The sequence below is a fragment of the Cuculus canorus genome, chromosome 2, assembly GCF_017976375.1.
Source record: "Cuculus canorus isolate bCucCan1 chromosome 2, bCucCan1.pri, whole genome shotgun sequence".
Lineage (NCBI taxonomy): Eukaryota > Metazoa > Chordata > Aves > Cuculiformes > Cuculidae > Cuculus > Cuculus canorus.
The window spans coordinates 120,459,623-120,487,026 of NC_071402.1; the positions used below are offsets into that span (position 1 = coordinate 120,459,623).

At 36.9% G+C, this 27,404-nt stretch overlaps 1 protein-coding gene across 11 annotated transcripts in view; it reads left to right on the forward strand.

The window, feature by feature from the left end:
- The window catches only part of THRB (thyroid hormone receptor beta), a 176,182-nt gene that overhangs the window by 123,608 nt on the left and 25,170 nt on the right, over positions 1 to 27,404 (forward strand). For 9 of the 11 annotated variants that reach the window (XM_054058196.1, XM_054058193.1, XM_054058198.1 and 6 more), the window contains one exon: positions 1,101 to 1,165. In XM_054058196.1, coding sequence (XP_053914171.1) covers positions 1,159 to 1,165 — 7 coding nt within the window. In that variant the 5' untranslated portion in view covers positions 1,101 to 1,158. Of the gene's footprint in view, positions 1 to 1,100; positions 1,166 to 9,447; positions 14,358 to 20,764; positions 21,208 to 27,404 lie in introns of those variants that run through there. The other 2 variants (XM_054058191.1, XM_009570324.2) reach the window with 2 other exon arrangements.

Here is a 27,404-nt window from a genome sequence, read left to right on the forward strand (position 1 = left end):
CTAGGATTAAAAGGTACGTGTGTGACTCTGATCCTGGACTCCTTTTCCGCTGGCATTAGTGGGGTCAGTTGTAGGCCTGGGATTTCTTATTTAAAAAATCTAATGAGATCTTGTCTCTATTCTGGAGTAATGCCTTGGATTGGATTGTCAGTGCTTTAACTAGGGAGCATCCAGCTGGGCACCATGTTTTGGGCTGGGATGGCTGAACGAGAGCATGCTGCCTGTCATACCTATGTCTGAAAATTGTGGCTAGTACAAATATGGTATAAATACAGATACTGCTGACGGAAGTGCTGTGATTGGTATCGGGGTTTTGTCTCATGACACAAAATTAGGTTGCAGGGCTTCAGTCTTTTCTTCCAGACAGAACAGAACTATAGTTAATGTCAGTGTGTATGTATGGGCATATGAGTGGGGGAGGCGGTCTAAATATTAAAACCACAACTAAAAGATGCCCACTGTAGTTCTTCACAGGTGCAGTTATAACCTTAATAAAATAGAAGATGCCATTGTTCAAAACTGAAGTGATAAGTACATATAAATTAGTTTTGTACCAAATGAGTAAAATTACTCTCATCTCCAGACTTTGTAAAAGTTGAGAGACTTCTGAATTTCAGATGATTGAAGAAGAATTGGTGTAACTGTAAACAGAGAATTTATAATTCCTTTGAATCCTCTGTTCTTACTGAACCTGAGAGTAATGGGCAAATATCATAACAAACTTTAAGTAAAAAACATTTTGTTCCAAAAGTTACATATTAGACCTAAAGGAATTCCTGAAAAAAAAAAAAAGTAAAGCATTCCATGAAGTGGGAAAAAGCAGGGGTTTTTTTCTACATCAGCAGCTGCCAATTTTTTGACTTTGCTTCCAAATCCCTTTTACCCACAGCTTTTCCATTCCACCAGGTTTTGAACCTGACTTGCATTCATTGCCTTATGCTGTTAAGAGAGGTGCATTGAATGTAATGTGTTAAGCCATCAAACATGGACTGTGGTATTCAAGATCTAAAATGTTCCATCCTGTTTAAAAGTTAATGATATTCTGCAGATTTGTATTTATGGACGTATTACATGGGGTTTTTATCCTTTTTTTTTGGCAGGTGACATTGGTGATGGAAGAAGAACAAGAATGATTACATATCCATAACTCCCAGCAGTATGTCAGGTAATCATATTTCATAAGAGCATCTATGCAATATTTCTTGCTTTGCTGCAGTGATTACTATTAAATGCTTGCTAAAAATACTACTTTAACAAGTTTTCAATGCATTGTGCTGGGAATTGAAGTCTTTCCTCTACCTAGAGCATAGAGATGTGGAGCACATAGTAATCTTCCCTAACATTTTTCCACTGAAACTTTCATCCTCTTTGGTTTTCCTTCAGAAACAAAGTTGTGTTTTGTTCTAAATGTACATTCCATCTTCAACATTTCTGCTGAAACTGCTGGTAAGGTGACCGTTTCTGCTGAGTATGTTGCCCTAAGTTATTTTGTAACATGGACATATCCCCCTGTGATTCGAAGTGAAACAAATTCATTCTACCTAGATTATCAAGTACTCTTCAGATAATAATTGACTAGGTCAGTTGACTAGGTCAGTTGACTGGGCTGCAGATCCAGAGTTGAAATGACCATTAACCATTTTAAGTCTGCTTAACCATCATATCCCTTCCTGTTGCAAAGCATTTGAAGGTTGTACATATATTAGCTGGATCAAAAAAGTCATATATTCTTATCCCAGAACAGGATGTCTAAAGAAGATCTACTTCTTACAAGGAGATAGTAGAAAACACCACAGAATTTCTGAGTTCCAGAATTTGTTCTAGTATTCATCAAACTGCAGAAGAAAAAGAACATGTTCTGCTGATACTATTTGTCAATGTATATTTCAAGAGCCAAATGCCATACATGGGATGTTTTGTAAAGTTCTGTTTGTAAAATGCAGCATGTGCTACATAGGGACAATCATAACAAACAAGGTTAAATTCCTGGTGCTCAAGGGACAGTTAATTTTTACTGACTGAGCAAATGAAATATCTTTTGCTTTCCCCTAGAAGGCTCACATCCTTTTGTATTGGCCAGCAAGAGGTAACAGCTGCATTCACCAACTAAGCTAGTTGGTGCCCTTGATGTGAGGTATAGAGTAGAATTCATGTTGAGAATAAGTATTATTTAAATGCATGGTTTCATAGTAAAATATATTGTTTGATAATATGCAAAGATGTGTCATTTGACTTGTGGTTTAAGGTTTCTTTGCTGTCCTTTGAAGCGGAGGTTAGGCACAGATGAATAGAAGATGGAGGCAGAGGGCATCTGAGGCTTTTCATGGAATGAAGTGGAATACCTGACCCTGGGTCTATGTGTCAGGCTCTGACTTAGCATCACCATCACATGAGGATCGGGAAGGAGTTAGTATCCGTAGGCTCCAATAGCAGGGCTCCTTAGAGTGTTTTTACATTCTTCTGCAGGCATTCTAGGCATGATAATTTCATTTAACAAATACCTGTCTGGAAGAATTTAAAGTGTTGACATGTGACTCAGTCTCTCCAGCAATCTGTTGTGCTCTCTTCTGTCTCATGTTAAACCATAGCTCGTGCCATGTGATCCAAGAGACGAGGATGGAAATGCAATGTACCCACTTTATCCTCACCTTATCTGTTTGGGGTGTATCTTCTTAGGGAGTGGGGAATTTATGGAGAATACCCGCTAGTACTCTAACCAGACCTGTCTCCCAGGACTTCACCCTGGCAGGGCAGCTCTACTAAGCTCAGTGAAGCACAAAGCCTCATTGGAAGGACCTACATTTTCTGCATTTCTTTTGAAAGAAGTGGGCAGAACAAATATGTGCAAAGAAAATAATCGCTAGGCAAAACAAAAGGTTGATTGCAGAAGATGGCTGTTGGTACAGCTGTAGGTGTCCAGCCGTTTTCATTATAAGCAGTTTATATTTTCTGTTTCTCATTATAGAAACTAAATTCCCTACATGAGTGTGAATGTGAAAGAAACATGGATGAAATAAAAATCTTTCAAACTCTGTAAGAAACTGCATAAATAGAACCATCCAGAGCCAGACAGGACTCCTTTCCTAATGAATGAAAATGAAAGCTTAGATTCTGTTACTGAGTTACCAGAATACAAAGCAGAATCTAATCCAAACCCAAACCAGTTGCCTAAAATAAGAGACTGTATTTTTTGATAGCTAATTTTTCTGCTGTATTTTATATTTTTACTGCAGTAAGAATTTCCTCTTGTAGGCACTGTCCCAAAGCCTCCATTTCTAGTGCAATCTAGAGAGGTTTTTCTGACAGAAGATTGTAGAATTTGGCCTTTACTAGTAAAGTAGAGTTTCCTACCTTTTGCAGTTGCTGAAGGAAAAATATTTTTAATATTTTGAAATCTCAGCTTTACAGACATATACTGGTGTGATTATTTTATAGCACGTCTGTAATTGTATGTGCTTATGGCTTTTAATAAAGAGAGGATTCAGTTTTCCAAAACTTCAGGGTTGTGGGTAACATGGAAGGATTTCAGAAGTGTAGAAGCCTTTACTTAAAAGTGAATAAAGTGAAGAATAAAAAGTGAAATGAATACATCAAGTACGTTTTTTGCATGCAAAAAGATAAACTGGAAGGCAGATGCTGAGTTAATGAAATCCAAACCACTCTTTCTTAGAATGCAGTCAAAATAGAGTTTACAGATTAAAACAGATGGAGTTATGAACACCTGATGTTGGGTATTTGATAACATTAGAAGTTGACAAGTGAAAAGTTGGACTGACAGGTTTTATAAACATGGTGTTTGTCAGTATACTTTGCAACTATGCCATTTCTAAGTGTCAAAACTTGCCTAACCCTTTTATGTATACGTAATTCAGATGATGACCAAGCACTGAGATAAAGAGATACTTCTGGAGAGGGAGAGGTGGACATAATATGTCTTGCAGTTGAGTACTAAGTCTGAGACAGACACATTCTGTTCTCATAATCCAAAGCTTGGTACATCCCTAAAATAAATAGTTTTCAGATGAGTGGTCACAGACATAAATATAACAAAGCATATCTGAAAGTTCAGCTTTCCAGTTTGAAACTTGCTTTTTTAAAATATTCATTGTCTTTTATGATAAATGCTGCAGCAGATCTGATGCTTTTAAATAACATTCCTAAAATGTATTTAGGGAATGTAAGTAAAATGTTTGGTTTGATTTTTTTAGGATAGAAATAAGTGGAAAATGACTGATTGGATGCTCCCCTCATAGTTCAGCAGCAGCTTTAAAGTTGGCATGAGTAATTACTGTCCAGAGACTCATACCTGGGGAAAAAAAATATTTTTAAAACTCATACTGTCTTAGCAACAACTGTAAGTCTTTATGCCATACATTTTCACAGTAGAACAGAAAAAATAACAAACTCGAAAGTAATATTTTCTCATTGAGAAGGCACTACTTTCAGATAAACAAGCATGTAACATAGTTCATTAAAAAATCTTGCTGTTTAAATACTCTAGTGAAGCTTCTGGCTTTAGCATTGCTATTCACTAGCAGTGGCCATTATTCACTGGCAATGATCTGTCACCAAAGGCTTCGTTCTGTACATTTTCTCCCAAAATGCAAGACGTGCTTCAGACAGATCTTCATCTTACTTCATTTACTGGAGTGCGAAATGAGGAAGGAATTCGAGAATGGGTTCTAAAAACCAGAAAATAGTATTTGTAGAATACAGTAAATGTCATTAATTTTGCCTCCATTGCAGACGAAGATGGAATATAATGAGTGTAATAGTGATGTGAGTGAAGTCTGGAGCAGCTCTTTGACTGACTTCAGTAAGGCTAGGATTTTACTCTGCTTTTACTTGAAGTTTCATAATCAACTCAGACATTGTGCTTCTGCTCTCAAGTATTCACACTGTTCTATTTGGTAACGACTGTGAAGTTAGATCAAGATAGGAATTATAATAAAATTAAGTGCTTACATTAGGGAATATAATTTAAATGTCATAAATGCATATTTTCAGTAAGTAGAATTTAATATGCAGCAATTCTTGTAACAGGTCACTCATTTGGAGAAGAAAATTAATCAGCTTTTGTGCAACAAATCCATTTGAAAACCAGTGTCTCCAAGGGAGTTGTGTTTAGTTTCCAAGAGCTGAGAAAAGTGATAGGATAGGAAAGGTACCGGCTTTTCATTGTACAGTCGTTTCACTGTAGCGCTCATCAACCTGTAAACTCACTGTTCATTTAGATGGAGAATAGTTTATTGTGTAACACTAGTTGAGGAACAATTTCTCATGAATTTCTATAATGATTTTCCTAGGATAATTTGACGTATGTCACTATCTGACACTTCTTGTCTTCCAGACCATGACAAAATCCGACTAACTAAAGTGTATTATTTCTTTTAAGTAATGGACTTTTTAGAAAGAGAGTAAATACTTTATTATAAGGTTTTCTTACGCCAGGATTCAGCAGCTTTGTAATGAGCTTTTGGGGATTTTCAAAAGGTTAACAAGATTTATATTGTGGGATGTTTTTGCATGAAGCTATGAATCACTCCATGATGGCTCTTATTACTTAGAAGCAATTTTTGAATATGCAGTTAAAAATATCACACTTGGTAAGTTCTAGGTTGCAGACATTCTGGTTTAATTTTAACTTTTTTTGTTTTAAACTTTAATGTTTTCAAAAGTGCTTTCAAAAAGTGCTCTATAAATGCAAAAGTTTCGAAAGGCAAGGAGCCCATGTAACATTTCGTAATACTTCAATTTTTATGCAATTCCTTAATAATACGTTAGGGTTTTCTTTCCCATCATGGAAGGAAAAAAAGGCTTTCTAAAGAGTGTTTTTTCTTTTGGAGAAAGATGAAGATCTTACATCTATATGTTTCTAAAGGTGTTTCAGTTTGCTGTTTACTACTCATGGGTACCTGTTGTGTTTTCCAGATGAGATACACACATTTTTTTTTTTTTAAAAAAAAAAAAAAGTATCTGGTTAGATTTCACAAAGAACGGAGAAAACCAACGTATTTTTTTAGCTTTGCAACATCTGCTAGTCATTTTCTTAAGTATATTTCATTATGTTAGTGCTGATATTTTTTTTTCACTAATCCATTGCTGTACTTAGTCCCTTTCTTGTAGTAATTTTGCTTAAACCAGAGGTGCTTCTTTCTGTTAACTCATCTTTCTGCTATTTATTTCTGCTGTGTCTGAAATTTTGAGTATCAGTCTGTGTACCACTGGGTTTCACTGCTGCCATCAGTCAGGAGGAGTACACAGCGTTGTCTATAGAAATCATGCTCATTAATTTAGCAAACAAAAATATTTTTAAATAGTTAATTAAAAACCCAAAATGTGGTTGTGTTTTATCTAACTCCTGTCCACTAGCCTGTAAAATAAAACATTTTCCTTTCCTGTGCTTGCCACAGAAGTTGCAGCCTGCCATTTTATGGTCCTTGTAAGCTTGACCACAGACTGCCGTTCAGGTTTTCTCAGGACTGGAGGTCAGAGCAATGAACTTACACTGCTTATTCTTGATATGCAGTCCTATATATAGAGAAGACTGTAATATTTTTGTTCCAAATGTAAAGCCAAATGTAAAGCTGTCAACAAACCATGGGAAAGCTACTATCCTATCAGGGGTTTTTCAGCTATTTCTATGTAAAATACATTTTATATTCCCTAAATGCATTTCTGATTATATTCTTTAAGAGAATCAGATTTGCTGCAATGTTTGTCATAGAAGAAAACAAATGTTCAAGGAAATGTTGGAAGGTTGTAAAACTTGAAGGCTGGACTTTCAGATCTCCTTTGTTATGTTGTGATCACCTGTCTGAAAACTGTTTGTACCTCTACCAACTTTCAGTCTATTTCAAGTTTTAAAGAATTCTCTCCTCACATCCCAGTTTGTCTTTCTTCCTGAAGAAGCCTTTGACTGCATGAATGGGCAAACTTTATTTGTTTACTTATTGTTTTTTGTCTTTCACAAATTATGTATTTGTCAGGACTGCTAGTTTTAGTACCTCTCTTTTTTAGTTAGCCATTGCTCAAACCTCAGTCCTTGAAGAGGAGGTGTTACTGCAAGATACAGGGTCTCTCTTTAAGCAAGTCTAGAACTAAAATAGCTTATACTGTTTCATCACCTTGAAAAAACAAAGAGTGTCAGTTATGTTCACATATTCCCAGGATTTGCTATTAGTAAACAATAGCCATATATACAGTCCACACCTCGATGAGGAGGTGTGGGGGGTCCAATACGGGATTGAGGAAAGACTCTGTGAATTGATATGAAAGCTAAGGGTGAAAACTGTACTCAGAGTCAAGATTTTGCAAAATGGTGGTAGTGATTTAAAGTGATTTGTGGAAGCGATTTCAGTGATTTGCCAAGCTGTTTAACTGTGACTTACACATTTTTAAAGACCTATTTTATTGTATTTTGATCCATAATCTAGTAACGGTGTTTTGGCTTCTCACTTTTATTTTAGTAAGTTCCCAAGCATTAAGAGAATTACCTAACATAATATGAAGAGAGTAAAAATCCATTAACATTCTCATATGCACAGAAGGAGCAGTCTGCAAAGTGAGTCCTGGAGAGGTGGATCTCTGTCTTTTGGGCATCAAATTAATATTGGTTTAAAACAAACACAGGGAGGTGGCTCTGCACATAAAGGAGGAACAGATACTGGGACCTGTTGCCAAAGGGTGTTGTGAATGCAAGCCGTGTACGCAAGAGGAGACTGGCCTGCACTTCAAAGAGAGATTTCACAGTATTACTAGAGTTTAGATGGGCTGCAGGGGCTCAGACAGTCCCTTGGGCTGACAGTAGTTAGGGATTATAAAGCTCTTGATGGGAACTCTTATACATGCTTGCTTTGTTCTTACTCTTCCCTGGGTATCTACTTATGGCTCGTGTTGGAGAACAGTAACCCCGTGGTTGGAACAGAGATGCTGTGCTCAGGTATACCTTGTTCTCAGAAAAAGTCCAGACCCCCTCCATATCTGGTACAAAACTATGAGATGCATTTAGCATCTATGTGACTGTATTGTTTAATGTCAACTTTCTGATTCCATTGTGTGTCCCGTTACCACACTGCTTTTTCTCATATAGCTTTGGTCATTCCTTTCTGTCAGTATTTTTATTGTGTCTGTAGCTGCCACAAGATTCTGGGTTCAAGTACACAACTCCCATTCATTTCTCTAAGGAGAGGGTTTTAGATAGCTCTTTACATACCAAAACCCTGAAGCATTTGTTTCTCTGTGCTCTGAACCTACCTGTGGTTCACTTACAGATGAGCTGTCGTGTTCTTCTGGATATTCTCTTCCTCTGATTAATTTTTTTGTTTAGAAATTTGAGCATTATGTTCTTGATAAGTATATATCTAGTATTGCTTTAATAGTTACTAGAAATTCAGTGTGTTTTTAAAAAGTGATTACATTGGTTCACATTGAGGAGCTCATGAAGATATCTGTCAGCAAGCACGAGGATAAAGCTATTACGCTGTATGTTTCAAGTTTCTTAATGTTACCTTTTCTAACACATTAAAAACTTTACAGATTTTATTGTAATACCTGCACGCTCTTCTTTCATGATGATGCAATCTTTGTCTAGAAGATTGTTTGAAAATACTGAAATTTAATGTATCTTGAAAACCATATTCTAAAATGTAATATTTAATTTTTTTATAATATTGCCACTGTCAAAGCAAGTAGCAGTACAACAGTCCTGGATTAAAGAATCCCGGCACTGTTTGCTTCCATAAACATACATATACATGTTTCTGAAATACTGGAAACCACCTAGTGGTTTTCAGTAGACATCTCTCTTTCTACCTGCTGATTACAGTTCCTTTCTCTCATTGTATACTTTTTTTTTCTAATATTCACTCTCATTTTTACATTTGAAAATTTAGGAAAGTAATCACATGTTCTCAAAGGTTTTATTTAACACATGAGATGAAGGCAGGGTTTCCTTATTTATAAAGAAGAATTTGGCTACTCTGTATTAGCTGTGCTCCATCCTTCTGCTTATTCAAGGATCACATGAACCTAAATTAAAAGTTGGGAAACTCAATTGTGAAGTGTTTCCATGTTTGATAAGAAAGAATAAGAAGAAAAGGCTGTGGTGTTGGGAAGGGAAGGGAAGGGAAGGGAAGGGAAGGGAAGGGAAGGGAAGGGAAGGGAAGGGAAGGGAAGGGAAGGGAAGGGAAGGGAAGGGAAGGGAAGGGAAGGGAAGGGAAGGGAAGGGAAGGGAAGGGAAGGGAAGGGAAGGGAAGGGAAGGGAAGGGAAGGGAAAAAAGAAAAGAAAAGGAAAAGGAAAAGAAAAGAAAAGAAAAGAAAAGAAAAGAAAAGAAAAGAAAAGAAAAGAAAAGAAAAGAAAAGAAAAGAAAAGAAAAGAAAAGAAAAGAAAAGAAAAGAAAAGAAAAGAAAAGAAAAGAAAAGAAAAGAAAAGAAAAGAAAAGAAAAGAAAACTGACTGCAACATTAATGAGGAGAAATTAAGCCTGAGTTGTGTCTGGCACAGATAGTGTTATCATCCCCAGCAGAAACACTCATGAAAACTTTACGTGATTTTAATTATAGTTACATTTAAAATGCTTGTACAAAACATGAATCAGGTTTTAATTTTGCCGTGGAGATGTCCATTAATTGTAGTTTTCTTGCTTCTTCTCCTGAACTCATTAGGTAAAAATCATCTAGTGTTATTGGACTGGGTCCATACAAAGCTGGGCTTTTGATGAACCTACTGCGCACCCCTCAGCCTTAATCCTGATTACATTTGCCTTAGTTGATCTCTCTGAAGCCAACCCACTTCAATGTCCTTAGATGCTTGCATACTTCAATGTTTAAAAAAAAACAGTAAAGTGCTGTTGCCCTTACTGCTCTGTTTTCAGTAAACTTCAAATAAGAGAAGAGGCAAAGCTTTATGTAAGAATCACTTTTGTCTTTTGTCAATCTTTTGTTTTACAGTCAAGTAAGTTGATGATTCAGAGACTGCTAATATATTCACCTACTGCTACTGTTTTGGTCAGCTAGGAGTTGAAATTCTTCCAGGCTAAAAGCAGTTTCGGAATGGAAAGTAACTTTTTGTTGTGAGAGGAAGTGTCTTTGTAACTGTTGATTTACTTTTTGGCTGGAAACTAAGTGGTAGCCTGTTGCTGTGGGTGAAAAAGAAATGTTTGTACTTCCCCCTGCCCCTCAAAAAAAAAAAGGCAAATGTAAACAGTGTAGGTGCTAAGGAGCAGGGACTGATTGCCTGTGTGATCACACAGCAGCTTTCGTCAGCAATGGATCTCGCTGTCAATTGGAGCTCCTGCTGTATAAAGTAGTAAAAGTGCCAGACTTGAGTGTAAAAGGACAGATCCCAGACTAGGAAAAATGGGTGTTGCTCTCAGGGCACAGCAGGAAGGATTTAATGTGGTGCCTCTAGGGTGATTGTGGTGAGCAGAGGGAATAGGCACACCTTTCAGTGTGCTTTTTGGTCCTATGCTGTGCACTCTTGAGTTTTTGTCAAAGGGGTCAAAGTTCAGGATGAGTGCACAGCTCATTCCAGCAAGGAAGGACGCCCTCCTGGCTGGCTGGCTGCCACCTTCTATCTTTCTAGAAGAAACGTGTTATGACTCCCTTCTCTTGAGATGTACTGAGAAAGGGAGAGGCTTTTTATATCACTTCCATTACCATTGTGGGTAGATACTAGCGGAGAATTAGGGAAAAAAGCATATAACTGAGATGCAAACCAATTAATTGTTCCATATTTTTTGTAGTCCTCTGTATACTGACATTCAGATAACACTGCATATCTGAGTGCAGGCCAGCCTTTACAATCACCTGTTAGGATTCTCTGTCTTGACCTGTAATAAACAAGTTCTGAGGAATTCTTGTCACCTGTTCTTTTCATTTAGCTCAGTGGCCACTTCATCTGCTAAAAGTTTGCTTCTACAAAACAAACATACCTTTAAAGACACCGTCATGGGAACACGAAAAAGTCTCTTAAGCTGTTGGCTGCTCAGATGCCAGTCATCATTACGATGCTCTGCTTTTGTGTTTCTGAAATTAGTTGATGATTCCTTTACTTATGTGGACAGGAAGAGCTCTAGGCCCTTCTTATTAGTCCCTCTTTAGTCTGAAATAGGGCCTGTGGTTTCAATCGTGATTCATAACAGTAGGCTGTACTGCTCTCTGCCTTGATTATAGCCATTTTAAAAGTAGCTAGAGGCAGAGAAAGAGATGCTTCTCTTACAGTTGGGGAGCTCAGACAAAATTACATTATTATCCTTTATCAAGGGTTTTGGTTTGACAAAACTAAGAGCAGATGTAGGAGATTTAAGCAGCGTGCTCTGTTGGAAAAAATAACCACCAAGCATTAGAGGTATTCAGACGAGATATGTTAAAAATGTTAAAACAAAAGTAGTAGAATAAATAATATAGTCCTATAGTGAAACTGCAATTTAACATTTTAATAAGGTGAATGGTAATTTAGGACATACATATCTGCTGTGCCACAGTATAGGAAGTATAAGAAAAGGAGACAAAATATGAGACCCTTGGTGGTAGCCTAACAACTTAATCCTTGTCTAGCAAAATCTGAACGTAAAATGTCCCTGGTGACTGAAGGGAATTTGTGAAATAAAGTGGAAGCTTGTAAAGTTAAATAAGCTGTGACTAACATAGGAGTCAAAATAGTGAGACAAATTTCAGGGGGACTAAAATGAAAAGAGAAGCTAAAGCTCCTTAGTGTTGGGTTAGCCTTTGAAAAGTCTGCCTGGGCAAATTTTAAATTATGGGAGTTCTAATAGAATCAGTTTCATCTCCATTTAAATATGTCTAGAATCATATTTTTAAATCCCACAAATGCTTTGCAAACGCAGAAATCGGAAAATATGTTTAAATTTTATTTTCTAAGTTAAGGAGAGTTTTCGAGTTCCCTGCTAAAGTTAAAAATCTTTAAGCCTTGTGTCACATTCTGTCTGAATCCTTGGAGAAGGAAGGTGCTGTAGTGACTGTGAACTGAATAACTGAGCATATAACTGCCTTTTTTAAACAAGGTGAATTGTATGGGGTCAGTGGTCTGCTTAAGAAATCAACAGAGCACAGAAGTATCTATTTATGGCTGAATTATGAAATGCCTGTATTTTTAATATATATATGTGTGTGTGTGTCTGTATATATGGCACAACTCTTGCGTTTATATAAAGATGCAATATTATCCATGCAGGAAGATAACTAGAAGAGGACAAAGACAAGGAAAAGGAGTGTATTCTTGTACTGAAGGGTACATTATCTGATGTTGCACAAAGCCTGGTGGAAGGGTGGGTTATCGTGCACAGTTCCCCTCAATGCCTAGAGGAGTGAAGTGGCCAAGTTCAGTTCAGATCTTACAGGGAAGATCTGCGCAGCTTCCAGAGGGTTTTATCAGAACAATGCAGTCTCTCCCTCGGAGCTTCAATTTATTTTGCAGTCTTGAAGATATAATATTGTTCAAATTATGAAAGAAGTTATGTATTCTGTTCTTTTAATTTTGAAAAACTGCCTAATATTTTCTGGGTTACTTTCACTATTCTATTTTAAATCTGATTATCATCCTACAAGTGATATTCTCTTACATTTAAAGTTAGATTTTAAGTTTACCAAGAAAATCAAGTCTGAACTAAGAGCAGATCTATAAAGCCAGAAGTAAGTAGGTAAGTGCAAATTCTGTAGTAAAATTACCTGCCCTCTGCACTGAAGTCTGCGATGCCACATAGTTTTGCATACAAATTCATGTTGTTGCTGTCCAGCAGAGGTACAGTGAGTAGAAAGGATGGACTTCTAACTTCAAATATGAGCTGAGCTTACAGTCTCAGATTAAAAAAAGGCATGCATTTACATTTAAAATTAAATAAGATGTTGGGTAAAGCTATATATACTATCAATAATTAATATAGTGTAAGAGTATTTAATACTAACCATAATTAAGTCTTCTGAATGTGTCCTATATTAACAACATTCCACTTAAGAGAAGTCTTCAGACAAAACTTCCTGAAACATGAATAGTACGGTAGATCTGGTAACTGATATCTGAAATTATTTTTCATCGTTTTTGTCAGGAAGTTACTGGCTCAGTAAGCACTTATTTACTAATTTGGATATGAATTACTTTACTGAAATGTATGTAAAATTAACTCTTAGGTCCATCAAAATAGCAGAATCCTGCTTTTATTAAAACCACAGTGGATATCAGTCATCAAATGTCTGGAATTTGCTATTTCCTATATGCGAATTAATAAGCTATTTTTTATTTAAATTTTGATACATATAATTTCTTTAAATAGGGAATATCATCTCTCATGTTTCATTTTTACAGCATTTAGTTTTGCTACCTAAAAATGGCAAATGGGCTGTATTTAGTTTTACAGATTTATCAACTAGTGGTGTCTCCGTTTCTTCTATATCAACGAATAAATAAATCTGCCTAATTATTGTGACAAATTAGATCAAATCATGCAGCTTTAGTGCTGTTCATTGTCTACACCAGACCCAAACATCCAGACTCCTGTGATAAAATTAGTGTCTGATACTCTGCTGTGACCGCAACTAGAGAAAGGCAGTAGGTAGCAAAAGCGGAACTGCTAAGCATGCCCACATAAGAATGTCACACTTAGGTAACAGAGTGTCTCTCAGGTCAGCCTACGATAAGAGCAAAGTCAAACAAGGCTGAATCCTTGATGTTTTGTGTTTTAAGTATCTGAAAATTGTTCGCGACCAGCCTCGACCTAGAAGACCTGAAATGATCATATGAGCAAGGCAATAAATTGGTGGTAACTTGCCCTGAGGCCCACGTTGTAGTTGTGATGTTGTGAAAGTTACATCTAGTGTTAGCCTGTCCGCATAGATCTGTTCAGGCTTCACAGACGGGAAAATTTTATATTTACTTGTACCGAAGGGGAACTATGGTGGCTGAATTGTCATGGCTGAAAGGCTCTGCATCGTATCAGTACGGTCAAGTGGAGATGCACGGGAATACCACGGCATCAGGAGAGCTGAGGAACCACTTGCTTTCCAAAACTCCACACCTGAGCAAGATTTTGGCAATGCCAACAGTTTGTAGCCCTGCAGTATTTGCCAAACATCCAGGACGTGGCCCCCTGTCATGGGACAGACTGATTCACCTTCCTGACAGAAATCAGAAATGGAATGTAGTGGGCATAGCAGGAAACTGTTTCTGTAGGAAAAGACACTCCAAAAATTATGGTAACCAGAGGAATGGACAGCAGCTTTTGCAATGTCGACATGCTTCAACTTGGACTAGCACAATTTTACAGACAGGCCATACAAAAACAAACTTTGAAGTCACATCAAGTGCCCAGGAGTACCAAAAAGAAGAAAAAAAGTGTAAAGGTAACTGGCATTATTATGCAGAGCACAGCAAATGCTGTATTAAAACAAACAAATAAACCAGGTTGTTATATCTTTGTTTATGATTAGGGGTTTGACCATTGGTAAAAGCATTATTGTGTGGGAGGTGTTATGTTGTTACCATTGGTTTTAATTTTAATTATTTTTTTCCTTTCAGCAGGTGTGATATTTAGTATTTGTTTTGATTCAATTTAATAGTTTTGTAAAGAACCCTGATGGCAATGTGATGAGTAGTTACTGGGCTTTTCTGTGTAATGCACGATATAAAGCAATATCTGTTACTTTAGCCCTTTAAAAACTTTTCTCTCTCTTTATGGTCTTGATAAGCTGGTCAAAAATATTTTCTGAACCTGGTCCTTTTAAATAAAGGACATACTTGATATTAAAAATGCAAAGGCAAAAGAAAGCATTTTTTTACTACTGTCAGGGTGTTCATCTCTCACCTGTGACTGTCGTTTGCCTTTTCTTATTTCTTATTAACCATCCCCAAAGCCTCAGTACGTGCACGTACAGAACTCGAGTAAATGGAACTTCTCATTATGAATATTCTTTGCCTCTGTAGTCAGAAGAATTAACCGTTTTCTTTCAGGTAGCTTTTTTGTTCACATGAGCACAGCACTGAAGGAATTCCATTTAAGAGTGATAGTTGCTTAAGTTATTTTTATTCCTTTTTAAACTGGCCTAAATAGTTCTTCATTGTTCTTTGCCTAAAAAATAATTACTGCATACTGCGAGGGAGGGACTACGAGTTGTTTTCTTTTACTTAAGTCTTGCGTCACTCCAGGAAGAAAGATTACAGTGTCAGGCAGGATATCACCTCATGAAAAAGTTAAACTGGTCTAAGTACCTGATTTCTTTAGATTTAGTTGCTCTTTACCTCAGAATGCCTCTTTGCTAACAGATGTCAGGTGTTGATCGCTTTAACGTCTTACTAAGGGCTGTCAGGAGGCTGCCAAACCCAGACAGTCCCACCCAAGAGAATTAATTATGTTGTGTCAAGCTGCATTAGCTGGCTTTCTGCTCGGTTTTATTCTTGAACAAATGGAACTTTTTACCTTCAAGTTTTCATGTGCAGTTGGGGTAGGGAATGAATCAGAAAAGGTACATGTTTTAAGTATTGGCCGTTACTTATCCAAGATATAAGCTGTGTAATTAACTGATGTCTGCTAACAGGAACTTCCGATTATGAGATATGGGGAGACTTAACAAATTGGGTTGTCTGGGTCAGACGTCTATAATTACTCTTAGCAATATTTGCTCAGAGACCATCTTAAAATTGTCAAACACTATTCAAGAATTTGGTAAACCTCTCAAGGAGCAAAACCTTTCTGACAAGACTGAGTGTTACCTACATGTGTCGTGAATAGTACAAGGAACTAATGCAGGAAAAAGGAAGCACAAACCCTGAGTCTTGACAAGTCTCTTGACAAGAGTCTTGATCATGAAAGAGCAAGCTCCGTTCTCTTTTAACCAAATTTATTCAAGATGTCAAATATTTTCAGGGAGAACTGGATTTGTAGTGAATCTGAACATTTAAATATAAACTATGACATTCTTTGTTATCCAAACAGATGAATGAGTCTGAAGTATTTCAATAAAAGGCATATCACACTGGCATTTTATGAGTCACATACAGATTTAATGGCATGTCATAACTGAGGTACAGCAGTTTGAGAGAAAGAACTAGCTTAATACGTGTTGAGAAAAGAGGTGTGCTATTTTGTAAGTAAGATTTTCCTCAGGTTTAAATCAGGTGCTGCTAGTTTGAAGCTAGCTGCATCTGTTACAAACCCAAAGAAATTATTTTTGCCAGAAAGCTTTAGTTCTTTTTCACTCACTGTCTTGTTTGCTATAATAAATATAGTGTAGACAAAGTGATTATTTTTAATCTCTTTGATTCCACTGAGACATAGTCCTGGAACTGTCAAATGTTATTGTAACTTTACAGTGCTAGAATTCCGTAATTCTACATACTTTATGGTTTAGTCAAAGTAGAGTTTTCAAAATCAGATGAATACTATATAGATTTAAATTTCTGCTCTTTTAAGTGCTTGGTATTATTTTGGATTCTGTTATTTGATGTTTTCTTAGCTTATTCTGTAGCAGTTAAGAGTCAGAACTGATGGGATAAGCTGATGCCTAGATTCCACAAACAACAGGTTGTCATAGGTATTTTTGAGGCACCTTCTTTAGTCCCTGATAGTAGTGTGTAAAGTGAATGAATAAGGCAGGTTAAACATATACATTATAGAGCGGTGGTAACTCATCATCTGGGCACAGAGGTAGCTGAACTTGACAAATGATTGCAAAAGCCACTTGGAACTTCTGCTCAAAACTTTTATGGTTTTCATTGTGTTTTCTTTATGATATGAAAAGATAAGGACTAACTGAGATGTGTCCCATGTTATGTGGTGTGAGTTCTGAAGGTGCAGATTTGTGTTCTGCTTGAAGAGCAATGATCTGATTTTTTTTTCCCCATGACCTTTATCAGGGATGGCTGAGAGAATGCAAGCAACAATAATATCTATAAATAGGAAATAATTCAGTTCCCATATACGGATACTGCCGAATCTTTTAGAAGTGGCATGTAGGGACCCTACCTGCAATACTGAGACAGATGGGATTCCAGACTGGGATACAGAGTTTGGAAACAGTCAGGAGAATGTGACTCTTGCAGGTAATACGTCGCCTGCTCAGTCACCAACAAGAGTGGATTGCACTGAATGACTCTTCTTTTTTGTGTGTCAGGAAACTCATTTGGTCGGGGTGTTCTGTTGGGAGGATCAACTGCAGTAATACTGCTTTCCCTTAAAATTTCTATGTTCATTTTGTTACGGAGTTAATTCACAAGAGAATTGCAGCTTGGTGGGGCGTTTGATCATTCATAATTAGAAGTTTTAGTGAAAGTTTCTAAAACAGGAGTTGATGAAGAGCTGCGTGTTCTAGTGTAAGGTAGTCTCCTGCAGAAACATCCACTCAGGCATCCTCAGTCTGACAGGGTAACATCCCTGCCTGCACTACGCTTCCTTCTGATTTGCAACAGGGTGAGTATTTCAGAACGTATCAGGTTCAGCAAGTAATTTCTACCTTTAGTAGTACAAGGAATGGACACATCAGACTGTGAAGGGTTCAAATTTTGGATCCTCTTCTGCAGCAATATCAATGTCTCTGTTTTAGCACTGGCCTGTTTGCTCACACTGGAGATTTTATTCTGCCAGTGATCCCATGTGTTTGCAATCAGACACTTGCGAGCTAATAAAATTCCAAGTGTGATACTACATTGCTGAAGGCAATGAAAGCTCTACATAACATGATTTAAAGACTGTAATATTCAAATCAGAACACTAGACAAAGAAAAGTGTTTAATATTATTTTCTACTCCTCTTTCAGGCTTTTGATAAAGACCTCATCGGGCTGTCTTTTGGCAGATAATTTAATTCAAAGTGGTACATGAAAGGGACCTGCAGGATTGGACTCTTAAGAGATGAAAATGAAAATATTTTAGGAATATTTCAGTTTTAATAGGGATGTTAAATTTTTGTAGTGTTTTATGAGCTGATTTGTTTCCAAGGGAACAACAATCTACAGTGCTATAAACCTCTTTGATGTTAGCACGTTACAGGTGAAGAGTCCCCATTTTCTGGCAGTGATTATAATTCTTTTTGTTGTCAGAAAAGGCTCTCATCCATTTTTCTTTTTCTCTTAATTCTTCACAGTTTCATGTAATTTAATTTCCTTGCAGTATTATAGTAATTCTGACAAAAGTAGTACATGTGACACATTTCTAAGCATTATTGACATAGAAATAGAAAATAAAAAATGTTTGAGGGATTTATTTTGGAACAGAAAGTAAGTCACAGGCTGTACCATGTTGAGATACCATATCCTGAGGTGCGATCCTTGCTGGGACGGCTGTTTATACACGGTCTCAGTTCTGTTTAGTTTTTCAGTAACAAACCAAAATCAAGTTGAGGAGAAAGAACAAGAAAATTCATAGGAATTTTGACTCACCTGGCAAGTAAACAAACCCGCATGGGGAAAAATTTCAAGTAACAATATAAAGCCTAGTTCTCCAAAGCTTTTCTGAGTGGTGTAAAAATATCTAGGTATTCTGCTCTGCTAATGTGTAAAATACAGTCTCACCTCTGTGCTGGCTGTCACGTAAATTCCTGTTAGCTGTTCAGATTGTTCTCTGGTAAATGAACAACCCGCATATTGCTTTTGTGGAATGTTTTCTTTCTGGAAAGTGTGGAGAAATAATCTCATCAGGTTGTATGTGTTGCACGTGTGTGCATAACAGTATTGCCAACAGATCACATACATGGGTATGGTTTGGGGGGTTCTCTGTGAACAACTACTGCAGAATTTCTCAGGAAACATGGGCATGTTTTTATGAAGTGCTGAACATCCATTCTTGAAAAATCAGATCTTGCCTAAGACGTATTATTTATTACAGATAAAATCATTATGTGAAATCTAGATCATGCTCCTGAGCTAAAATGAAAATTAACATTTATTGTGGGCTTTTTCACATTTTAGTCCACGATACCATTTGTTGAGTTAGATCTTTGGTACAAATATCATGGAGAATGAGGGTTCCTTTGTGGTATAATTCTGGGATTTCATTAACTGGTAGTGCTCTTATTTAAGTAAGATGCTAGTTTAAATTATAAAAGTTTAAACAGAATAAGTTCATTTTGAAAGCAGCTTCGTTGACTTCAATAGAACTGATCTTGATAGAGTTCGTTTCAACTTACCAAATGTATTATTATTTTCTGAGCAAGATAATAAATGTGTGTTAAAGATGCTTCTTTCCTAGTTAGAGTTCATGGAAAAATCCAAGCATGAATTTTAACTTCTCTGATCCACAGAAATATTTATCCTGAATTCTGTTAGCTTGCGTATTAGATGCTAATTGGAAATGCTTCTTCTTTATATAGGTTAGTTAGGTTGTATGTTGGAAGGGAGAACATTTCTCTGTCTGCTCTTTGCATTAGACAGAAACATTAAACAATATTGTACAGGAAGAAATATGTATACATCATGCCCAGTTCTTACTTATTTCACTGACCTTTTGAGGACCATTTAGGTTTATGTTCATCAAGGTTGTTAAATGTATACATAAGATCCTAGATGAATGGGGACCAGCCTACATGGTAATTTTGGCATTCCTTTAGATTGTTTAAATAACAATCTAAAGGAAAAAATCAGAAATAAGAAAACTAAGACCTTATTATCAAATCAATACTAATTCTTCCTCCTAATAATAAAAGGCATTAAAAAAGGGGCACTGTCTTGTTACCAACTTGACAAGTTTTACCATAGTTTAGCTGAGTTGTAAATAAAAAAAACCCCATATTTTGCCTAGTAAATAACAAATGGCAGCTAATACTTGCATAGGTTTAAAATAAGATAATTTCTTTTTAATAAGAAAAAATGGGTGATTAAAGGTATAGTAACTGTACTGATATTCGGGGTGCATCAAGCAATTATAACATCATATATGTTTGTTGTAGCGGCATTGACATGTTCATAGCTCATAGGTGACCCAAAATGAGCAAAAAACCCTCCTCAATCTATTCAGTCGGTTGTAGAAAAAAAAAAGTTCTAAAAGTACTTCATTACTGAAACATAAATGGTAACAAAGCAAAATAGCAAAGCAATTAGCTTATTGATAATATTTAAGCCATGTTCTTTTTGCTGATTATATTATTTTGAAGTTTCCCACCTGTTGAACTCAATAGAAATTACCTCCTCAAATCACTGAAGTTTAGAAAAGCTGCTTTCCCATAAATGCATTACCAGACAGCGGCGAGGATCGTGTACGTGTGGAAGGCTGGGGAGATTCATGCATGTAATTCTGTAAAACAAAATCAATAAAGCTGATGACAGATTAAGTTGCTAAATTTTGTAAAACTAGACTACTGTTTGGGTCATCAGCACAGTGCTATTGGATTTTCTGTGGTTTAATGCTGAAAAACAGGATTATTGATTTTAGGATTTTCAGCGTATCCCCTCTGGGAGTTCTTAAGCAGTCTTTATAATGCTTCACACGTAAGTTGACAACTACAGTGACATAACTGTGTCCTCGCCTTAGTAATCATTTTCTAATCATATTGGAAAAGGCTGGAAATGGTTTATAAAATGATTATTCCAGACAAACGGGGGAACAGGAGGGTTATCGGGATGTTGCTTCTTTGTCTGGTGGTCATTACTACCTGCCTGCCATCTTCCCTTGGAATTAACTTACAGTCACAGATTAAGACCTTTGACTGTCATAAATCTGCTTCCCAATATGTTTGACTGGCAGGGGAGTTCACAAGCCGTCCCAATATAAATAGGATTTTAGCACATCAGGTGCTGCTCCGAAGTAAAACGGGCTGTTTTGCAGTCGACTTTGTTGGTGTATATTCATTGCTCCTCTCCCATTCCATGTGTATGCATGCCTGCGTGTATATGCATGTGTGTGTGTGCGTGAAGTAGAAGCTGAGATAGGGTAACAAAATGAACTACTGTATGCAAGAAATATATGAGGTGCACCCAGCTGCTGGTAGCAATTGCTACATGCAGTCCACTGATTATTGCACATATATTGAAGATAATCAGGGTTACAGCAGTTGTGATGCTCAGGTCCTGCACAGTAACAACATATATATGGAACAGGCCTGGGCGGTGAATCAGCCTTATACCTGTAGTTACCCTGGAAACGTGTTTAAAAGCGAGTACTCTGACATGGACATGGCCCTGAATCAGTACAACCAACCTGAATATTTCACCGAAGAAAAACCTACTTTTTCTCAAGTGCAGTCGCCATCGTACTCTCAGAAGAAAGGTAGGGGCAATTTATTTAAATAACAACAACAAAAAAAAAAATCTCTGCTTTTGTTTTCGTTTTGCTTTAAACTTACAGTTGTATCAGTTGGCTCAGATACATCTTTGAATGTGAAGGCTGCCTGTTCAAAATTGAAAGCAGCGGTAACGTAGGTTGCTAGGTGATTGTAAGGTTTTCTGTGAGTGTTGAGGATTTCCAAGCAGTTTATCTATAAAAGACATTTGCAAATATATTGCTTATTTGCTGCTTTTTGGGGCTATTAAGTTCATTTGCTATTCACCAGTGAGCTAGATAAGAAAGTTTCTCTTCTGAAATGTCGTCATTATATATTCTGCATCTTAAAGCCGTGTTTCTGGTTGCAAACAAACAATTTGTGTGAGTCCTCATTATCAGTAAATGTGAACTTTGTTTACTCAGCAATTCAGGCAAACTATTTTGAAAATAGAACTGTAAATACGTACGGGGAAATGATTACATTTAATAGAGCTACTGTCTTTTTAGTGAAAACCATGTAGTTTCTGATTATGCAAAGAAAAAAAAACCTGAAAAATCATGAAATATCTATTCAAGAAAGACTGTTCTGCATCGGAAAAGTTGATCTGATCAGTATGTTTGTGAGAAATAATCAGAGGGAACTATCAGCTCCATCAGAGTTAAATCGTTGCCTGTTTTTAGAATTTGTTCTTTTGCTTTCAAGTAAGCAAAGCAGACATCAGTTCTCAAAAAGAGCCCAATATATCAGCAAACATTTGGAAATGTTTTTGGTGTTAATTTTTCTGAACTCAGAACAGGCAATCTGATGTGTACAGAGTATACATTCTCTGTGTTTCTTTAAAATCACATCATTAAAGAATATAATACACCGTCTGTTGTACCAACATAATGTTGTTTTTCTTTTAAGACCAGATTTCCTTTATGCAGTTATCCAAAACCCAGATGAATCTGGTGTGATGAGATGGGTAGAGAAAACACTATTTATTTACTACTTTTAAAGTGGCATAGTAGTAAAAAGTAGATTGTTTAATCTTATTAAATACATGGAAAACCGAAATATTTTCTGTTGTGCAAGCAATATTCATTAGTACTTGGTGTAATAAATCTGTATGTTTGGTGGAAAAATCGTAATTTCTCTACTTTGAACAACATCATATTTCATAATAAAGGAAATATTTTTTTTAAGTCTGTTCTAGGAAGCTGTAAGAACATGATCAAACTAGAATAAATGTAGTTGTGGATAATGCATGTTTTTGTACTGTGCAACATTTTAAATGCCCTTTAAGGCTATTTATCTGCCGTTGGATCTTAACTAATGAATTTGTAACTCTGTGTAGACTTTTTCCATGTCTTATATTTGGTTAAAGAAAAATAGTACTCTAGAGAGAAAATAGCCACTTGCTATTGAAAAGTCAGTGAAGGAATATATTTTTCAAAATATTCCTTTCTAACATCTGCTCTGTTCGGAGTTTTTCTGCTTGTTTGACAGAATTGTTTTTTAAAGCTGCTTGTCTGCCCTTGTTTTCTACTACCTCAGTTCCACTAAGAAATGACGGTGAATTTTGGTGGAAGCAGGCTCCCAAGCAGGCTTTTAGTTGATCATTCACGGAGACTGAGCAACATGTTTCAGGATTCTTTAGAGCCTTATTACTGTGACAATCAATAAAAAGTTGCATCCCTTCTGTCAAACCTCTGCAAACGCTGAGTTTGTTAGGCAGAAGAGATCTAAACTGTGTGGGACATGTGCATCTTCTCTTTTTTGTTCTTTTTAAGTTTTCATCTTTTAACCACGCTATCATAAAACTAACGACTCTTTTAATCCTGTCCTAAGAACAGAAGGCTTTACACAGGGCATGTGTGTCTGTATTGATCCAGAATTGATTTTGCGGGGGACAAGGGAGTTTGTTAGAGAAGCCTTGGTAATAGCCCATTAAAGCAAAATTAAGTCCTTAAGCAGGTGTTCATGAGGGGTCTTGATTGTTGCAGTTGGTATTTCTGTCAGTCCCCTGAAATTTGTAGTAATCTCAATAATGCGCTGTTCAAATCAGATTGTACTTTACAATAGCACATGGAGGCTTTTTATATCAAAACTTTTGCTGCTTATTAATGGATAAAGTCTTCTTTTCCATCTGGGGAGGAAAAAACATCAATGTTTTATACGCTGAAAAAGTTAACATTAATGAAGAAGAGTTTACTTACTTCTCTATCTTTGTGCCACTTTAAAAGAATTCAGGAAATAACATTAAAAAACAAGAACCAAAGACCCCAACATGTCACTAAAGGGGAAAAAGAATTTAGGAAATATAAGAAATTACTTAGGCTGCTCCAGTCCTATTACAGTGCACTGAAAAATATTAAAACCAGTTAAACTAAAACCTATCATTTCCTGATTATCTGTCACCAATTCTCATTAAAGACTTGAATTTTAAAGGAAAAAAAATGGTGCTCTAGAAAAGAGATGGATTGGTTGTTCTAGCTTGGTGTTTGCTTGTTGCTTTTTTATGTTTTGTGCTATACCATACACTGTTAAAAGGCAGCAGCATAATATTCATGCAATAACCTACTGTTTCATTAAGGAAGCCCTTTTGGACCTGATCCTACCATAGGAGACAGGCAACCAGATACACTTGTTTTCTACATAAGGCTGCAAAATCTGATGAATGGAATGGGGCTAATCATCAGGATAACATAGTGCGGCTCTGTCCCCGAGAGCTGGAAAATTTTCCCACCACTCAGGGTGACAGTGGCCTTGGTGACCTTGCAGCACTGCACAGTGGATGTGTGATGCTCCAGGGGAGCCCATGTCACCCTACCCTTGTGCAGAGGCTGGATAGATAGACGTGTCCTCGGACCTCCTCACACCCCTTGTACAGTGAGCAAGAGTAACTAGTGACAGGGTAGAGGTGCTGCAGTCAGGAAAGTAGAAAAGTAGCATCTACAGAGGTTTGGAAACCTCGTTATCCCTATGTTTGATGTGTACACATTTTTTTTAGCCATTTGGACAGTGAGGGAAGTAGATCTGCAAAGTTAAAACCAGGAGGAGACCTGGCTTTCATTTCCCTTCACACAGTCATTTCCCAGACAAAACTAACAAAAGATGCTTGCAGGTTTCTATGAAGTTAGACTTGAGCTTCGTACTTTGTGGGGGCAGACCAGAAGTAACCAAAGCCTACCCCCCAACCCAAAGGTCTGCAAGTGTGAATTTTTGAGTCGGGCTGTAGTAGCACCAGGTCCTCAGCCCTGCATCTCACCTTGCTTACCAGACAGAAGGTGAGGTTAATGCCGTCTTTTTACGGGCTCTTGATATGGTGGGTGAGTGGAGCTTTGAAAGTTGTTGTTGTTATTATTATAATTGTAATTGTCATTAGTTCCCTTTATATTTTCTCAGGCAATTTATGTGCAGCTGGAAGTACGTACTGGGTGAATGCTAGGGTATACAACTGAATTAGTCCAAACTGAGTTCTCAGTGGTGTGAAAACATTAGGGTACTTTTTGAATAGCTAAGGAAATGCAATATGAAGGTTATGACGAAATGTCTTCTCATCGGTGCAGGGAATACGCACGTGTATAGTCAATTTAGAAAAAAGACTGAGCACTTGTCATCCTTGGCCTTTGCAGCAGAGCAGCTCCCAGTATGTTAACAATTATTTTGGGCTTAAAAATGATGAATTTTTCTCTTGACTGCCCATCTATGGAGATAGGACTGATCAGAAAATTGTCATTTTAATCAGCAAATCATTATGCGTTTGGAATTATAAGTCTTTCCTTTTTAATAAAAACATCAGTGAAAAAAGTGTTTTTACACTTTATTCTAACCTTTGCACAAGCAATTGAAGGATGGAAAAATGAACAAAGTTGTACTTTGCTTTTGCATCAGCAGTAAAACTTAGATTTATAAATAGATGAGTTACTTGTGATGATAAGCTATGATCTCTAAAAACATTTAAATCATTTTGAGGAAAAAAATTGCGTGGTTGGACTCTTGAGTGTTATCTACAGTAGTGGATTTTATACCTGTAGCTGGCAATCGATGCAAGTACAGTATTAATAAGACAGTGGTAACAGAGTTTGGGCTAAAATGTTTTTTGCACATCTGTGAAAAATGCACTCCTGTTGGTAAGATTCTGACTCAGCCCAAGGGCTAGGGTTAATACATAGAAAAGTCATTGACAGGAGAGAGACTATAAAGATGTTCCAGATTCTGTCTTTGCAGAATCTCCTCCCAAATTTTAGTAATTTCATAAATCAAACAATATCTGCAAAGATCAAAATTGTGGACAGGCAAGCCAGTTAGCTAACAAGAAATGTGTGAATCTGTTTAACAACATTCTCAGTGCTTCCAAGCTCAGTGGAGACATAGGCAATTTTTCTCAGTAGGAGTAATTAAAAAAACTGGGAAACAAGGATCAGTGTATCAGCCCAGCCTCTCAGATCGATATTTATAATAGCACAAACAAGAAAGAAGAATGGAGTATGCCTTTTCTCACTCAGCTCTATGCTTTCTCTGAGAAACAGTCTGTTTAAGCTTTTTCTATACAAGCATATCAAAGATGATATCTGGATGGTTATTGCATTTTTTATAACTTGCAAAGAGTTATAGTGTGACTGTGTAACCAGCAGAACAGCAGCATGAATTTTCTTTTCAATTCTAATACAGTTGGAGAGTCTCAAGGTAGTAATTAATTTAATCTTTCTGATTTTCACACTGCAGTGTCTAGTAAGTGAATATGAGCTTACTGGTAAGTCCTAAATTCGTTGTAGTCACACAAGCCATACCCAGTGAGGGGAAAGAAAGATTTCAGGGAATATTTTTGGTACGTTACTCTCTGCCAGTGTACAGAGAAAAGCAAAAAACTGAATAATGGTCTTAAAACACGAGTGTCCTTGAGTGCAATAGCAAAAAGTACTTTGCAAGGTATGAGCCTATGGTGGATCAGGAGCAAGCTAATAAGAAACATGTAGTGTACAGACATAATTTGTTTGTATTGCTGCTACTCATATCCCTGGGAGTAAAATGCGATTTGAGTCCTAGATTTTTTTTAAGGTGTGGTTTAATTCCTAAGCCAATATTACATTGTCTGTACAGACAGAGACCTGCACATGTCAAGTCTGTGTAATGATATTTTAACAAAATTTAAATCGGTTCTTTACTTTCCTCAAAGCATGCCTGTTTTTTCTACTATGTGCCAGGTACAGAGGGGAAAACCAGTATCATCTTTCAGGGGTTATTTTCATTTAAATACCTTTTTTTGTCTTGTTGGAGGGAGCCGAGTGCACTGGGCAAGAATAGCCACTGAGTGTCTCATTTGTGTCCCTCCAGTGCAGGGTCACATATACTGCTTTATGGTATCATTCTTGCAAATGGTAATTTAAGAGTGTAGGCACACAGTATGAATAAAACAGAGTACCTCAGATGACAGCATAGGTTAGCAGACCTTGTTCTGTCCTTACGGCTGCTGGGACAATCTCATTGCACATTTTCCTGTTGAAGGGAATTGTTTCTTGCCATAACTCTACAAAGGATGTTAAAAGCTACAGTTGTGGTTTAAATTGCACATCACCATCAAGATTGATTATAATGGATTATACAACATATTCTTCTAGGGGGCAACTGGTCCTGCTGAGTACTTAGCTGTGCCAAGACAGTAAGATTAGGCAGACTGACAGGTGGGAGTCTGAGGAGCAAGAGTTACTTTAGGCTGCAGGGGGAACACCAGATACGGTAGGTCAAGGTCATTCATCAGTATTCTCCACTCAGAGTAAAGATCCAACTTGGGTAATGGGATGAAGTGTCGTACTTGACAGATAGTTAACTTTGAGGATGCAGCAAATGATAGTCCACAAGGATTCCAGGATACAGTAGACAGCGACTTGAAAGACCAAGGAATGACATTGGTTATTATGGTATAGTTCAGTGAGATTGGTGTTGCTTCTGAACGGTTCCTCTTAGTTATTTATTTAGTAGGTTTTAACCAAGAAATACCCAACAAAATGTGAACATCAGAAACCTACTGAATGTTCCCATGAGGTTTGTCATCAGACATTCTTCTTTGATAGAGAGCACCTGAATTATTCTGTCTGCTGTCTGCTTCTTCCACATAGGAGTTTTTATTTTTAGTTCAGAGTTATTAAACACATAAGATGCCAAAGTACTTGCTGATGTGAGAGAGAATTCCCTGTTAGTCTGCCTCTGCTCTGTTGTG